Genomic DNA, 18658 nt, shown 5'->3' on the forward strand with positions numbered 1-18658 from the left:
TGTTGTGGAAAAAAATAAAATACAAAATAAACAATACAGTAGTTGTGTGCACGTTGTGGAAATTGTGGAAATGGTTGAGGAATCAGGAATGTTCCTGATGATGTCCTGGAAGAGCCAAAAGTGCCGTGAGGTATCAAATGTTGCCTAAAAAATCCAAACTGCGTCCTCGGAAAGAATTGGATTTTTTTTTAAATTATGCGTGAATGAAAACCAGTGAGCGAAAGTTAAGTGAACGAAAGAAAACCTTCACCCACTGGTAACTATGGATACAGACTTACTTTCTAGGGAGGTATCGAGCAAAGGTTTTTTTGTTGCGCATCCACCACTTTCTCAAAAATAAATTTTGAACTGTGAAAGCTGAAGAAACGTTATATTTTGCTATTTTTGACACAGTAAGACACACAGAATGCAATTTTTGGGTTTGATCCGACTTGTGTACCAACAGACACAACGAATTATCTTGAATAAATATTTTCCGGCGCATCCACCAGTTTTGCGGATTTTGTGTCGAACTGCTTGGGACAATTTCAACGCGTTGGACGAGACAGTGATGGAATTTTTGACGTGCAGAGTAAACATCCCCCGTCGGTTCGATGCAATAATGAAGTCCTTTGTGGGCGTCGCAGTCGCAGTCAACAATCAAAAATTCCCATCTTGTTCGCGTCGCTTAAATAAATCCAATTGAATTACGGTTTAATCAAATTTAAAAGAGGAATTTATATCTCGTCGGCATCTTTGTTCAATTACGGCGTCAAATGACAGAAAGGGTTCGGGATTTTGGCGAGAGGCACCGTCGGGACCGAAATGAATTAATAAATTCCGGGACGCACAATTCCATCATCGAAACCTTGTTTGGCAATCGGCAACGTCGAAGCGCCGATGTTAATTGCTTTAAATTTCGGGCGCTATTGATTTCTTGTGGGCCGGTGGTGTCCCATGGAAATGACGCCCACCACTTTTGACGCAAACCACCCCGAATTGTTAGTTAGTGAAGTATTATTTTGCGGTCCGGCGTGTCGACCGGACCCGTAATTTAGGGCGGTTTGTTCTCGTTTGCCACCCCGTCGGTGCACACACAAATTATCCGGATTTTCTTTCGGCTCTCCTCGGTGGAGCGTCAGAAATTGATGAGGCGCACGCGAATTTGTCTATTAAAGTTGCGACGTACTGGCCCTAAGCTCTCACGAGCGATAATGTGCTAAAGCAATATAAAACTCTACTTAGGAAGTTGTTATTTGATAAAATGAAACACTATCAAACAAGTGTTAGGGGTAATTGGCGCCTCTAAAAAGTTTCAAAGTTTTTAACTCTCGCAAGGGGATTTTCCTCTCTTGCACATTGTTTAATCGATAGTGTCGGACATCGGCGTGATTATTTTGTTGGTTGGTTGCAGGGCGGGGACGTGGTCCAGGAGAACATCTTCGCCAACGTCACCCACGACACCGTCAGCTTGGAGTTCCAGAGGTCCGACGGGACTCTAATTACCCAAGTTATAGACTTCAGAAATGTAAGTACCACGACGACAGTTTGCGTTACCAGAACACTCTTTTATCTCCCTGATTATGATACATCGCCCCCACGGAGAAACCTTCACTGGGGATTATTGTTTTTGACGGCGGCGTCGGCTCGAATCGCCCTTTTCATTTATTCGACTCGCAAATTTGCGGCCATTTCCCGTATTAAAATCGTGTACGGCAAACGGAAGAGGTTTCTCTCTCTCTCTCGGGCGCACACTTTTTTTTCAATGGACCGACTTCTTAACTTCTCTATAGTCCTCCAGAGAGACCTTCCCGTCTTGGGGTTTGATTCGAGTTATTTCTTTTTACAAAGGGGATCGATTGGTGATTTTGCACTTTCCATTCCTAATACCCACCTACCTGTTTATTTCGAGACGAAGTTTGTATTTGATCAAGGAGCACTTGTAACTCGATAAAAGTTGCCGTTGTTTGCCGACAAGAAACGTGACGGAATATTTACGGCGGCGCAGTCGAGTGAGCCGCGCGGTCCGATTTTTGACCGCGGAGTCGCGCGTTAATTGTGACGCGAGCTCGTGATAATATGTAAATTCCCGTCCTTTCGAGCTCGTTAAACTCCGCCAAACTATCGCTCATTTGTGTTTTTGTCTGCGGGTCTGTCAAATTTAAGTGACGTGTGCCGGCTCCAAACTGTTATTTTATTCATCATCTCCGCACGACGTTATTACGGATCTTCACAATGGGACCGTGTCGAGTGAAATTACTTTATAAGGATTTTCAGAATCGATAACTCCGCCCCGAACAATGCGTTCCCTACGTACCGACACAGATTTTCAGCCTGCTACAAAGCCAGCAAAATTGAATTAAATTACTGGAGAACAGACTAATTACTGTTGCTTTTGTACGGTCGGGGCATTAATTTTGTTACGGTGTGTATTCTAAATCGTCCCACACAGACTTGGGGCGATAGTGTGGCGGCGGCGGCCGGACCGGGTCCGACTTCGACCCCCATCCCCCGCGATTAAGACGAACACTGTTTTCCACTTAGCGATTCCGCAATTCGCGTCTTGCAAACTTTACGGGACATTAGGCGCGGACATTTTTCAATCGTCGCCGCCTATTAACTTTTAGTTTGCATATTCGGACCGCCCCCGGGGACGCCAACCTGCCGTTAAGACGTTCACTTCCTTAGGAAAGAGCAAGCCACGAAAACACAATTCATTTGAAATACATTTCTCAGCGCATCCACCATTTTAAATTTTATCCACAATTGGCATTTTTTATTTTTGCGCTTAATTGTAAACATATTCACCAAACTGTTTAGACATGACAGAAGAAATTTCGAATTTAGAAGATTTTCTGGCGCATCCACCATTTTTGCATTTCGTTAATTTTTAATTTGAACAGTTGTAAGAGATGCGATTGTTTTCTTATTATTGTAATTAGAAAATCTCTCAAGTGAAGAACTTAAATGTCGACACATTTCCGGACGCATCCACCATTTTTTCATTTTAAAATTATTTTCACATGACGCTTTTATCACTATTTTAATTCGTTCGTTTGTTTGTGTAAGAAAGGAACTAACAACGAAGAGAAAGGAATATAGGAAACATTGTCCCAGCGCATCCACCATTTTTTTTACAAATCTGTTTTTTTCTTTTTCATCTGCCAAGCACAGAGTTTATATTTGACAAGAAATATCGAATCTGGAAAAAATTCTGGCGCATCCACCACTTGCGCATTTAACAATTTTGCGCAATTCGCTTTTTTTTCTTTTTTTTTCAAATCATCCACAACCTTTTAGTTTTCGTTTTGGGGTCGCCTCCCGACGGCGGCGCCGCGAACTTGTCGATGCCGTTTTTAATTCGCGTCGAGGAAGAGCAAACATGGAAGCCGTAGGTTCAACGGCGGAATCGAACACTGTTTGTTCGGTATTCGTTATGTTATGTGTTCAGGGGTTGGGGTAGGAAAAGAAATCAAGTCTGAGGCCTTGTTCTCGGCGGCGTTTGATCTCGGAGGATGATTGTGTAAATACTGGTGTACAGATTTAATGCGGGGTTCATTGATTATCTCGGCGAGCGCGGAAGGGTAGTTATTATTTGATGGGAATATCGTCGAAGCTAAACATCAAACAGACGAACGGGATTGTTTAGAAAGAGGAACAGTGTTTTCTGAAGGAGGGTCGACGAGAAGAAAAACACTCGGTGGCGGTTGTTTTATCAGACGGGCGAACGGAGGCGGGGACGACGATCGGAAATGATTGTTTTTTGTAAACGACGAGGATAAATTGATTTGAATGGGGGACGGACGAGCTCATCTCGACTGATGTCGCAACAAGATAGTACCCCAACGCACAATAAATTTTTTTGGAAAGTACTTTACATCTAAACTTTTCTGATGAATTTTAGATCTGGCGTAGGAAACAAAAATTAAATAATATTTGCGCATCCACCATTTCTATTAAATATTTGGATTATCTTCTAGCGCATCCACCATTTTTACTTTCCCAGTTTCAGCGACTGGACAGGAATGAGTTTTGTTTGCTAACATTTGGTAACCTAACAAATACAAAAAATATGTTTCTCGGCGCATCCACCATTTTTACATTCAAACATTTTCACGATGCAACGTTGTAGATGTTGATTTCGCTCCAGCAGAATCTTTGAAATGTCGAAATAAATTTAAAAATGAACCGTTTAACAGCGCATCCACCACTTGGGAAATGCGATTTTTTTCATTCGTCACCGAGCAAGCTTGTCGAAGAAGAGAGAAATTCAATCGTTTAAAATAAATATTTTGAGGAGAAGCTATTGCGACGATGTTTTCATTCGCCCGCGGAACCGAATTTAAATGGTTGCGCCGAACATGCCATTATCTTTTTTTATTATCTACATTTATGACGCATTACCATGATTTGTGCTGGATTCTATGAACACATTGAGGGATGGTTATCGATCGGCGTCGTAAATTTTTACGTTTGTTGTCGCACTAACGGCTTTATTGAAAACGCGATTTTCACCCCGGCGATCTTTTGCTCTTTCATTTTTAAATAAAGCGAACCTAATGCGGTGACCCACTTTCTCTTGTTTGGCCATTTCGGTACGTCCAGCGGCGCCGTTACTCCGGATACAAGACGGGGCGAAATCCCCCGATATGAGGCGAAATGGCGGTTTTTTCATCCCCTTGTCGTGCACCGAGGGGCCCGTATCTCGGTGTCCCCGTCGGTCAGGGGGATGATCCCACTCGGATGAATTATAGTTTTGGCTCCGTTAATTAATTAGATATAATAATTTCCCTGTTGTGTAAAGCATGTAAAATATGAATAGCTATAGCAGCTGGTGGCGGTAAGTCTAATTTATGAGCGACCAGTCTCACGGGGGAATACACACAGGGCAGCTCACTAAATAATGGGAAAATATATGCCCCCGGCGGTGACGGCGGCGAGGATAGGGCGGGAGGGAGACGGCCTGCGAATTAGGATGGTCGGCTAAAGTACAAATTAAATATTGACTATCCCGTTTAATGTAATCTCGTCGTCTAGCTGCCCCCGCCGCTACCTGCATCCCTTTAAAAAATATAGTATTCTCGGGGGCGGGGGCCAAGTCGGAGGTTAATCGGCGCCCCGCTATGTAAATAACGCGAAATTAACTTAGCCGAGTTTGGCTAATTCGGTGACATTTAATGAATATTTATCCGAAAACTGAAAAGTTCGCCGAAATAATTGCGAGTGTTTAAAATTAATTTGGGGAAAGTTTTCCCCTCAACAATATCACCTCGAGAACCTCACCGCGATCTGTCTGATCCCCCGGATTTTTCCTCCGCCCTCGTTCGATTCGTAACCGGATCCAAAATTAATTATCCTCTATTCAATTAACTATGTTTTGTTGTTATAACCGGCCGGAATTAATTCAGTTTAGCTGGATTGTTTTAAAACGAGATTGGTTTATTTTCTGGGATAAATTATTGCGGCTCGCTCATAATTTTATCAATCGGAACGGTCCCGACGCGCACAATAATTTCAACTAAACAAACATTTTGGTGCAGTTTGAATTGAAGCGATGACGGCTGTTCCGGTTTTATATAAAAAAAAGGAAGGAACACTTTTCGGTACATATTTTGTGTTTTCAAACCAACTAGCTGTTTGTTCGCACGAAAAATAATGTTGATTTTGAGCATCATAACGGACCGCGTTATTACGTAATTCGAGTTTTTGGTTCCAGTGTCGAATTGCCTTTTAATAAAACTGCATCGGGCATCAACGGAATCGGTTTTCAGTCGTAATGAAACGGCGAAGTCGGAACGAAAAATAACGCGATTTGCGAAATTAAATTTCTCTGTACGGTTTCTCGGTGGGAGAGACGCAGTTTATTTATTCGTTTCGTCACAAAAAAATCTGTGAAATTAATTTTTACATTTCGTTTAAATTCTGGCAAGAGTAGTCAACATAAAGATTTTCTGAATTTCTCGCAATTGCTTTTGCAGTCGGTACAAATAAATAAAATATTACGCATCCACCATTTTTATAAATTCGTATTTTGCAAGTTTTTATTTGCAAGAAGACAAAGACGGGTTCATTGTCGATTTAGTCACAATCACATTTCTAAAACTGTACTATAAACTATAAATTTAGAGCTGTAAAGAATAAGAATACTACTTCTAATATACGAGAATTTCCGGCGCATCCACCATTCGTGTTTCATGGTTTAAACAAAAATGACAGTTGTAATACAGTTCCTAAGTCTGATCATGCCTTGCCCAATATCAGAAGATATCGAACGCTTTCAAATATTTTCTCAGCGCATCCACCATTTTCAAAAAATAAAAAATTTTACATTTCAGTTTGTAATTTGTATAATTTCATTTAACAGAGACAGCGATCTTGCAATACAACTTGCGTACAAGGCGTCGAATTAGGGACTCGCCGCGATCGTGCATGTAAATTTCCCACTTGTAAAAAAATACATTGTGCTCTGTACACAACAATTTGTTCTGGTCGCACTCTTTTTCCCCCGTGCGTAAATCGTGGTTAAATTAGTGTCGGTGAGAAGTGGTCCTATGATGGAGGTAACCCCTCGCGTGCGTAAGAGTAAGCTGTTTTTTATGTTGGCCATTTTGGATCCTTGCAATCCCAAAAATGGCCAATAACTTTTTTTATTATGGACGTCGCCGTAATGAAAACCGACGTTATGACGTACACCGGCCAAGATTCAAATATGTTTTACGAGCGTTAAACCGGGGGCCGGTGCGAATAAAATTCCACCCTGCCAGAGACAGTAGTCGAGGGGCGATAATGAAACGTTACGTATTCAAAAGGGGCAATTTAGAAAGTGTGATGCGGTGCACGAGGGTGGGTAACGTTCGCGGAACCAATTACGAAATAGTGTTTCCTGCAACAGTGGACAATAACGCATACCGGTTTTCAATTATATCCCCTGCGAATGTTTGCACTGATAAATGGTTATGCGGATTTGAAGGGATTTCAATTCCGAATTACCAAATCGAGCAGCACGCTCGGTGATTATGGAGATCTAACAGCCCCATCAGGAATAAACAAGTGGCGGCGATTTGGAAGGGAGGGGGGGGGGTGAAAAATCGCACCGATGCGGGGCAAGTTCGATTAAAAAGAGGTGTGTCACACCTCTTCCACCGATAAAAAGTTTCGTTTCATATTTTAAGTGAATTCTGATGAGACGCCGTAAATCGATGAAGAGAACCACTCGCGTGCTCACTTCCACCATTGAAAGTTTACAAAATACGTTATTCAGATATTCGATAAGAAGTTGGAATTGATTTATGGAAGCTATGATTTATAATATTTGCAGGTACCTGTATGTTGAACTTTGGAAAACCTCCCCGCATAAATTTTAAGCGTGCATAATGGAATGTTTGGCTTTCTTGTCCCCCGCGACGACAAACTTTGCGACGCCCCAGATGGATGGGAAAAATCGCCGGACCACGCGAATTAATTCGTCCGGAATATCGACAGCAGGTCGACTCTCGTTTGTTGCCTCACGGACTCGTTTGTTTCACGCGACTGTCGTATTTTTATAATTTGTCTGCGACGAACGAAATTACGTTTTTTTTTTTTTTTGAAAAACAAACACCGACCGCGTCGTTAATCCTCCCCGTTTACATTTGTAAAATGCAAATCGAAGGAATCGCGGGAGAGATTCGATAATGGTTGGCGCAAGAGAAAAAGATGTTTATTCAGGAAAAATTACCCGACTGGAGATCCATTTATCATCGCTTGATGGATAGGCCTTCCGATTTCGTGCCCTTTTCATTAGTCTGATGTGTTCGGTTTTGATTTGGAGTGGTGGGATGTAAAATTTGATGACGACGATCGTTTTTGGACCGGTGAAGTCGAATGAGACGATTTAGTCTTTTCAGTGAAATTTTCGAGAGGCAAAAATTATTATCAACAACGAATTAATTAACTCGCTCGCTCTGGAAAACGATAACGTGGAAATGATCAACTAATTAACTTGCGACGATTATTGAAATGAGACAGAGCGGAATTTTGATTAAAAACATCATTGCCTGTGCGAGCCGTAATGCGGTAATGATGCAAATTAATGTATCGATCCGGGTGTGTGAAGGGTGAAGGGGTGGTGACGTGAGGAATGTGCTCTCGCTCTGTACAGAGGTGTTGCAACAAGATGGTGCGCGACTGCATACGGCACCGGTCGCAACCGTGAAAGATTCGGAAATAGGTCGATCCGAGGCGAGAAAAGAAAATGTTCCTTTTCTAAAATCATTTCCTTTTTTCTTTTGTGAAAGTGTACTTTTATACGAACAAGGGAAAAAAGAAAATTTTCGTCAAAGGAACGTCGTAAATTGCATCGAAAACACATCAGGTCGTTGGAATTGTTCTCTTTTTAGGCAACAAGAGAAATATGGAATCAGAATTGGCACTAAAGTCACACAAACAGGAAATCGGAATTGTCTATAAAGAGGAATGTGTTTTCTTCAAGGTGTCTTGATAGGGGAATTTTAAAATATACAATTTTGATATTACAAATGTTACACATCAGTCAATATAAGAATAAACTACATACTTCATTATCTACAAGAAATTACAAATACAGAAGATTACAAACTTACTTGATATTACAAATTACTTATAATTACACTGATTACAAGGAATCGCATAGTTTGATTTGATATTACAAAACTAATTTGATGAATTTCAAATTAATTTGTATGTATTTTGAGTAATTAAAGTACCAAAAAAATGGCACATGTCAAGTTAAGCATATTAGAAATTACTCAAAATTACATTAATTTATAATTAAAAATAAATAACTTTTGATATTACAAAAAGTACCACTACTTTGATAATCTACAAAACTTTCAATGGAGACTAATTACATTGGGGTATTTTAGTAAATAAAAAGCACGGATGTTACAAAATTAAGCTATGTTTTGATATTACATATCACATGACATCAAGATTACAATGATTTGTAATACACATTACAATTTTTGATATAACTAGGTATGGCATTACTCAAGATTGCAAATCAAAAACATAGATTACAAAATTTTAAGTAAAACGCCAAGAATGACTCCAAGATTAGGCCGGTTCAAAATGCCCAATTGAAATTACAAAGTGTGCGGTTTGAAAATGACTCTCTGATTACCATGATAAATTACAAAACGCCACATTTCGACTAATTACGTCGGTCGCACAGCGATCCGCTGTAATATTTAATGATGATCACAAGGTAAAAGCACATTTAGTTATGTTGTACACTCTGCGGGGCACTCAGTCCAATTCGATATGTCCAATTAATCAGAAAAACCAAATAAAAACAAATTGATCAAGTAAATTAGCACCGAAGTGATCATCCGCCAAACAGGTCCGCTCACATTGCGACAGTTCGGTTTAAAATATTACAGGGATCGAGGTTTCGGCTGTATTATTGACGAGATTAATGCAACATCAATCACTCCCATTATTTCGCAAAACCTGTAAAATGTTTGACATTGTCGCAGGCTCGTCCTCTCCCCCGAACAATATCCGGTGCTCGGCGTGAAACATTAAAGGCACCGACCGAATTTTCCTGCAGGTGTTGTTTGCTTTTAAAATGTCACTCCGCCAGCACTCCTGAATCATTAATGGCCGCTAACAAAGCCGCCAGTCTCGCGAAAAAAATCATAGGGCACGTTCGATTCTTTCGTGAACGACTCACCCCGTACATTGTCGTCCCCTGATTAACCGCAGCTTACCGCATTCTCGTGATAACTGCCATAAACGTGATTTAACAAAATCCCATCGTGGCACAAAATTTAAATCGATACGTTGAACATTTTTGAAATGCAAATCGAGGCCTCGTTGCACGCGAAAAACGTTTTTTTTTTTGGTGACGTATTTATTTTTGCGTTAAATTGGCGAGGCGCCACCTCGTTTTGGGAAAAAAGTCGCGTATTTTAGCATCATTAAAATGGGATCGCTCTGTTTGCAATTATTCGGGTTCTTTTTGTGTGAAGGATTCGTCCGGAGGATTCCCTTTGTGTCGGATTTTATAATTGGGAAACGTCATTACGTAGGTAAACAACAAAGCGAGTCCTCCGTGCGTGCGAAGAACACGTTTCGAATCGCGGAATGATTAGCATTTTTCCGGGGTCGCCCTGATCATGCGTTAATTGCGAGAAAGGGGCGGAAAATTCGATTCGCCCCATGCAGATCCGATCTTCGAATCCGACTGTCTTGCGGGGATTCGGAGTTCATCCACTTTTCTCGAGTTTTATCGGGCGAGTCGAGTGTGATGAAAACCCCTCCAGGAGGCCGGGTCGTGGTGTTGTGGAAATTGGGGAAAATTTAGTGACACTCGGGCCTTAATCCGCATGATAAATAGATGATCTTCGGCGGACGCATTAGAGGGAGCATCTCCACCGGGTTCGGTGTATTTTTCAGCTCGTTCCTCTATGCCTACAATTTTTAACCGTCCAATTTGCATAATACGCCTTCCGGGCTTCCTTATCTTGTTGCGAGCGCCGGCCGATCCTCTAATAACAGGTGGGGCCCGGCTCCGGCGTCGACGACAACGATTATTAATTCCGGAATTTTTCGCGGCCGGATCGCTCACCGGAGAAATAAATTATGCACGACTCCCGACTAGTTCTAATTCGTAAGTTGTGCTAGTCGCTTAATCTTAACGTGGAGGCACACGCGGAATACACTCCAAGTTTCCCAGAGCTGTTCATAACTAATCGTCCACGAGCTTTCTGCAGTCGCTCCAAGTCATTTGCCTCTGATCCTCCACTCGAGAGTTCGGCAAGCCACTTTAAAAACCGTTCACGATACGTGGAGTCCTCCGTAATTTATTCAAATAGAAGAATTTGCACCGGCCCCCCCGGAAAAAAGCCTCCAGAACTTTGTCTTTTCGAAGCAATTAAAAGCTGCATAATTAACGAGCGCAATTTAAAGTCCGTCCTAGTGTAGTGGATCCCGCAGGATGTGCTGTTCAATATTGCAGGGTGGTTATCTGGAAACGTGGCCGGAGTTCTTCAGGAGGCCGGAACGGTGCCGGCCCTAATTACTCCCCGTCAACTATTAAAAGCGGGTTATTCTGATTGCTGATGAAAAATTCACGAAAGGGGTGGCTCTCCTCCCCACCCGTCGACCATAAAACATTTCGGGACCGACCTGGAAAGCCATTCGCATCCATGTCAAGCCAAGCGAAAAGTCGCCGTCTTATAGTTCCAACTTATACAGGATCATTTATTTATTGCCCATATAAAGAAAAAGGATTTTCAAAGAACTAAGACGAATGGTTTGATCTACATACACTGACTTTTCCATTGTCTGGGAGTTTCTTTAAATTGTAATGCGACGCGCCGGTACCGGAAACTTTTGACTTGAGAAAATCCAACAGTGCAATCGCCCCAAAGAAAAAGACGGAAGTGTGAATAATTAAGTCGAAAGCTTGACGGCGAAAACAGTTTTTTAAGTGAACAACGAAAAAATTAAAACGTCGTTAAGTGCGTCAGGCCACGTTAATTGTATAGATTTGATTGTAAAAACAATAGAGTAACGGGTGGGGTGAAAGGGCAGCAGTAATCGACAATCGATGTGGCGTGAAATTTTAAACATAAGCTGAAACAACAAACTCCAGATAATAAATCTTCCAATTTTACGCTGCGGTGGATGGAGAAAATTAAAAGAAATGTTTCCAATATAAGTTTTGAAATTTTCTTTAGAACTCTAGCAAAAATGTAACGGCTCGCTGGGGAACTAGAAACTGAAAACATATTTCACTTCGTTCAAATTAAATCAATAGTGTCACATCTTAATTTCCCACCAAGACACACGGACCGAAAAGTGTCAAATTGGCAACAATACGCGTAACTTGATTTTTGATTGAAATTTAAATTTGGCGCCGGAACGTTAAAGGTGACAGCGCGCGAGCGGTTGATTAACGAACTAAAATCACGCGAGTTGACTTAACGCAGAATTGTTCTTCTTTTAAATGACTCTCTACTTAACGAGACTCGTGTCGGATTGTCTTAATTGTCCTGATTCAACCACGAGCAATAATTTAATGACAGTAAATCGTGTTACATTTGCATTATAAATGTTTCTTGCATCGTGGTCGGCTGTGACGCATAGAAAGAATGAAAATTTTCAGTGTTGCCAAAGTGTTTCGTGTTTTTAAGCGGAAATAAAATGTTTACTACTGTTCTTTGAAGTAACTAATTGATGTCTTGTACGAGGTAGTCTTGAAAGAACCTCTTTTGCTTCCATAACTAACTCTGAACGTCTTAATTCCGCTTTGAAAAATGTAACGAAAAGTGCAAAGTGACAAGTGTGAGCTGTCAAATGTCAAATTTACAAATCCAGAAGAAAAACATACAAGGAAAACTGCAAAGCGACGAGTGAGAGTTGTCAGATGTTAAATTTGCAAAGAGATGGTAAATCTCTAAGTGTACCGTACATCACAGGTGATAACGTTGCAAGAAATATTTGTGATAACCTGGTTTCAGCTGTGACGTGACAGAGCAGGCCGCTAATCACCGAGAGAACTTTCATCAGCACCACCAGAGAGCGTAAGAGTTCGGGAGCCCTTTCGGCAAAAACTGGTGTCCGTAATGAGTGAAATTAATCCGAGGTGAACGGCGTCGTTTTCCCTTTTATGGTCGTAAGCGCCTGGTGATTTTTTCGTGAAGCGCAACCCTTCCGGTCGGCGAAGGGCCATCAGCATCTTTCATCTGTAAATTTTCGTGTCGGTCGTGTTGTTTCGAGGACCTAATTTTACGAGAACGGCTTCCCGGGAGCATTATCACTCGATGCTGAATAAAGATAACCATCTAATTCGTCAATTATCCTTGCTCCCTTCGGAAACTTTTTACGATCCAATAAAGCGTCCTGCACGCATCGGAGTTTAATCATTTCATCCGGGGGGGGTGGGTGGTGAGGGCGCGTTAGCCTAATTCAGGTGCGCCCCCAGAAATTATATATCGGCGGGCGTACCACAAGAAAAAAGACAAAGGAAACCCGGGAGCCCGTTAAACCCGAACGGCTAAATCGTGCCGGCAATTGGCAAAACGTAATCCCCTAACACTGGTAAAATGTAGGAACCCGAACTTTTACAAACGCGTCCCGGATTAGAGTTATATGTTGACGAACGTTGCGGGAAGTTCTTCCCGTTTCCTCCGGGTAATTGCCACAAATCCAAAACGATCGGAAAAATCCCCGGAACGGACAGGCGTCGCCGGAATCGGTGTATCCCGATTAAAAACACGTCGACGGAGGACGGCGCTCCAGATGTTTATCTCAAAAAGGATCTCGGAGTGTGATTTTTGAGACCCGCTCTATTTTCCTTTGCTGCGACAAAGGACGAACGAAACTAAAGCCCGTCGAGGGTCCTTCGCGACTCTATCAAAGTGGAAATTGCACTCGAACCGCTTCCTGCACTCGACCGATAATTAGACTACCCCCGTTTTTGCACGCGTTTGTTTTTCCCCCCCAATTAAAAAATATCATTCGTTCGCCGCCGGAGAACCGGATCGTTCCGGCTTCACCGTTCGTTAACTCTGACATAACGATTACCTTCACAAGTTATTTCGTGTTTGAATAATAAATGGGGCTGTTTCATGGCCAATCTAATAAACAGCAATAAGGTCACGATTATTATAGGGGAAAAACCGAGTCGAGGCAATTCTCTGATGCCTAATTTGTTCCTTTCAATTAGGCCAACTCCGAGAAAAACCGCGCTCGATGCGATCGAAACGGGGGCGAGGGGTGGACGCGTCACTTTCGTCAAAACGGGGGTGCGTTAAAGGACCCGCGAGGTAAAAGGACCTACGGGAAAATACAAAACACTTTTCGAGTATAATTTATATTCTTCCACCTTAATCGAAATAAAATAGTGGCGTGCCAAACGGATTTATGTGTGGATTTGTGAATTATTTCTCCATCTCGGGAGCGGTTAAAATCCGGGATGTCTGTATTTTTGGTGTCGGCAAACAAAGTCCCATCAACTAGTGGCGAGGACGAACCGAAACTAGTCTCGACTGGCGTTTACGGCACAACCGGATATGGTGTTGGCCCATTACGGGACAGTTTTATGAAAAATGTCATTTCCGGCTGTCGGCTTTATCACGATTCATAAAATCCGTCGCCATTCGAAAACCTTTTAAACTAATACGATTCGGTGCTTAACCGTGCGACTTTGTCCGTATCCCCGGATCAGAGTCCGGGTGGCATTACGAGATGAAATGTGCAAATCTATAGATCGGGAGGGCGCATTCAAATTAAACGGTCCTCCCCAGTCGGCAAGTTTGTTTTGTGTTTTTCTTCGGCGACGTTAAAAGTGGCCGGAAGTGGATTCGGATTGTGCGATTATTTCGCAGGTTACAAATCCGCCCCCGGAATTTACGAACGCGGCAAACTCTCCGGTGCGATTCCGGATTGGGAAACGGTACGGCGGGGGCGACGTTTGTGCGGGACGGATGACGTCGCAGGACATAAGCTCACTTGTCGTCGGTTCCTGAGGGATCTGTCATCATCCTGGATGGGATCCGGGCCAACCGACCAGAATATTAAAGCAGTTTAAGCGCTTTATCACTCCGACGTCCCGCTCGAAGTTTACTTTATTGATTCACTCCTTTCGGTCTCGCTAACCACTCGGGATTATTTTTTCCTCTCTCCGATTTTCACTAATTGGGTATTAAATTTAAGTTTCGTCGGGTGAACATTTCGCAATTTCGTGTCTGGTCGGCGTGTTTTTATTTCCCTTCGGTAATTCCGTTGTTTCCTCTTTGTCATCGTCGGCATTGTCCGGGCGGAATGTTTTTAAAATCAAATCAACAAAACGAAATTGGTTTTTATTGTTTTCGCCTCAATTTCCCGCTGCTAATCTTCGCAAAATGGAGTTAATCTTTTATTCGGTCCGTGACAATTACAACGTCATTGATTCGATCAACCGGAGGGGGTTGGGAAAAAAAATCCCACGACGAGTTCATCGCTGCCGAGACGACAGCAATTCATAACTCCGGTCCGGCTGCGGATGCTTGATTAATTTATTATCTCCGTCTGTTTGTTCGGTTCGGACAATTTGAAACTTGTTTGTTGTACTTGTTCAAAGTAGAATTAAATCAGAACTGTTAACTAGACTAAGCTCTACATCCCTCTCGGTAATTGCACCGAGATTGAACTATTAATTGACTTGAAATAGTTTAAGCGTAGCGAACCAGTAATTGTGTTCCCCTAATCTCCCCCAATTATTGTTCTAATCAAATGCACTGCCGTCCGTAAGCCCTGCCCCTCGGACACTTTTCGACGCTTTTCCTAAACGGTCCTCGTTAGCGAAACGTCCCCACCCCAAATGCAATTCCACCGACGGCCATTTTTGGCGTTCGTTTTTTAACACCCACCGCGTTTATTAATAACAACGGACACTAACACGTTTTATTCGCTTCATCGGATCAGATTATTGCGTGGAAAATTGTTACCGAGAGTAGTTCATATTTGGCCGATAAACCGGTGCGTGAGCAATAAAATCACACGAGGTTTACATTTATGGACCTTTAGGTGTCGTCAATAAACACCGGAAGCGCGACGGACCGGATCCGCTCTTATTATCTCCTGCCCACAGGAACGCAGTTCTGTTGCTCGTCAAAAGTGTGCGTTCGAAAATGTTTGCGTTGCGGTGCGGCGTCGCGCTCGAGAGCCGAGTGTGCCGCTTCCGTCGCGACCGACCCCTATAGTACGACTGGTAGAGTTTTCAACATTTAAGATCCTCGAGCTGCTCCCGAATGTTTATTTTTGTTCTATTTGTCGGACAAATAACGAGGGAAAACTGAGGAGTTTATTATCTGCGTCTCGGCAAACTTACTCTATAAGATAGATTATTGGCGGTGGTATCATTTCTGCTCCTTTGGAATTCTCGACGTGTTTGTGTTTACTTCGGCGTCGAGGAGCTTTTCTTTTTTCGGGACAAAATCGGCGGAAGTTTACTCGAACATCTTGCATTTGGAGCTTTAAAGCTCTGGTCGGCTTTTTTCCTGGCCAACGGTCCGCTTTCCACTTTCAAATCTTGCCGCTAAACTGGATCGAAGTTAATAAAAGCTCCGCAGCTTAATGTGGGTTGAGCTTATAGTTTCAGTCGCAAACTGATGTCATACTTTAGCGGTTAGGGGGCAACAAGTGGTCGCCGCTGGTTCAACTTCCCCACTTTGTTCTAAATCTGATTCTTTTAAAATATCGCTCGGCTCGACGGCGCTTTTTTCGGTCGACAAACGAAAAAAAAAAGTCGGGGGGGGGTGGAGGTGGGGGGCGCGCGATTTCCTGCGGGACCACATAATTACCCGGACTCGCCGGATGGATGGATTTTTTCGCCACCCCCGACGACTCTCGATTGGAGCTTTGTCATGAATCAATACTTGCAAATTACAATCGCACGGCGCGATAAAGCACAAGCTCGGCGGTCGGGAAGCTTTTATATCCAATAAGAGACGTAATTTAATAAAGGCGAGGCCGCGTTCCCATCGATGCATGTCATACACAGACAACTACGTAGAAATATCAAGCAAGCAACCATTCCCGTCGCCGAACAAGCATAACCGTGGCAATATGGCCGACGACAGCTGGTCTCAACACTTGAACATTGCCATCGCGTAAGATTTCGCATGGGACGTGATCGGAAAGTAGAGGACCGAGCACAGTCGCCAAAGTAATACAATAACCCCGGTCCCATTCCGGATAACTTGTTTATGGGGTTGTTTGCGGTTTTTGCCGAGAAACTGGTTAAAAAGTCGCCGCGAACGCCGAAGGAGTGGCGAAATTTTTAGGCGGCGGACGAGCTTTCCACGCGGAAAAATCTCATCGAGCAGGCGGAAGAAGCAAAGATGCCTGCGTAATTGCGTGTTCTTCGTGTTTTCGGTAAACAAGTGGCGTACATGGAAGTTTCAAAATCGCAGAAGTGGCAGTTTAAATCTAATGATACAGGAACGCCCAAAGCCACAAACAAACAAATACGACCGCGATTTACGACCTCGAATGCTATCCAAGTTAGATAAGTTTTTAGAGATTCGTTCTGAGTTAGCACTGAGCTTGGCTGTCATAAAAAGTAAATTTTTCATCTTGCTGCTGCGACGGAAATTTACAACTTCGGGTAATAGACTTGGCGGGAAGTTATTAGAGTACACTTAAGGAGGCACCAACTTGTGAAAGTAGATTCGCTAATTTACCACCACGACTAGGTTTGAGAGCACCCGACTTCCACCCAAGTCCTGAATATTGTCGCAACAAAATATTCCATTTTCCGAAAATAAACCCACCGAATTACAATCACAAAAAACTTCAATTCACGACCAAAGTTTACCGTCCATGATTTGCTATCTTTTCTGACGGTTACCATGGTGCATTTGTGGATTCATCTGACCAAAAGGAAGATAATAAACAACGAAAATACATCTTTTATTCCTCCCGAAGGGGGGCGGGGCTTTCCAGAGCCTTTTCAGTCACACTGACGGGAAAATTCGGGATGGGTACGGTGAGGATGGGTGCGGAAGGAAGGTGGTAGGTAGTGAGAGGTTGATCCTGACCCAGCATTCGCCTTATCTGAAATATGAGACATACCACGATGTGATGGTGTGGGGAAACTTTTGAAAAAAACCCACACCTGGTCAGGCCACACCGGGGTTAGAACCCGGGACCTCTCGAATGCAAAGTGGCGCGCTAGGCGCTTGGCCACTGCTCGGTTAATAAACAACGACCTGTATGTACTTACATAATGCTAAGTTACCACAACAACAAGCATTAATCTACGACCAGGATTTAGAACTTTTGTGCCCAGTAACAACTACAAACGTTCTAAATTTATAATCGAATTGTTTCAATTTTTTCTAAAATATTATCCTAGACAACTTGGCGTGCATCTCCGACTTTATCGCTACGATTCAGTTTTTGGTGCCCTAATCGATAATTGGCACAGATAACTGTGCACTTTTCTGAATTGAGATCAAAGAGACGAGTTCGAAGTGACAAAAATTAAACAATTTTTCGCACCTCAAAACGACAATTAACGACCGAGCAGAAATTAAATTGCGACTTGGTCACTGCGCCCCAGCTTAACGATCAGTTCTGTCAGATATCCCTCTCTGTCCTGTACAGGAATTGGGGAAATAAGAGAGCAATATTTCTTGGTGTTCTTCGTGATTTCAGCAATCACCTCCACGACCAAGGTTTACGACTTCGATTGGCCACCCCTCCTGAGAGCCCGAGAGCTCGAGGAAGACATGACACATTTAAAAGACCAAATTACGTGATCCGCGACTGGGCCTCGTGACCTTAATTGGCATCCCTTCCCTTTTTCGAATCCAAATGAGAAAAGGGGTGGCAAGCGTAACGTTATTTCTTGGGATTCTTCGTGATTTTTTCACCGCGACTCGTCACCAGTCCTTGGGCGTCGTATCGCGTTGGTCCTGATTAATCCTTCCCGAGTCCTTGTCAAATGAAGCATCACGTCGCGAACGAACGGCCCTCCTCGTTCACTCGTTATTATGCATCCGGGGAAGAAGTGTAGAAGCGTCGTCCCTAGACGTCCATATTTCTTAGCTTAAAGTTGAATGTGTGGTGAATTTACTTTTGTGGGGAAGACATCCGTGCCCGTTTCATTTACGTCATATATTTCACTCATTACGGTCGGTTTTATTTTGACGGGCTCTTTTTTTCC

The 18658-nt window shown here is 42.9% G+C and overlaps 1 protein-coding gene across 1 annotated transcript in view; it reads left to right on the plus strand.

Moving 5' to 3' along the window:
* oaf (out at first) overlaps positions 1 to 18658 on the plus strand; it is an 85782-nt gene that overhangs the window by 22023 nt on the left and 45101 nt on the right. Inside the window, exon 2 of the mRNA XM_069050147.1 lies at positions 1394 to 1507. Coding sequence (XP_068906248.1) covers positions 1394 to 1507 — 114 coding nt within the window. The remainder of the gene's footprint in view (positions 1 to 1393; positions 1508 to 18658) is intronic.

The sequence above is a fragment of the Tenebrio molitor genome, chromosome 6 (assembly GCF_963966145.1).
Source record: "Tenebrio molitor chromosome 6, icTenMoli1.1, whole genome shotgun sequence".
In the NCBI taxonomy this organism is placed as follows: Eukaryota; Metazoa; Arthropoda; class Insecta; order Coleoptera; family Tenebrionidae; genus Tenebrio; species Tenebrio molitor.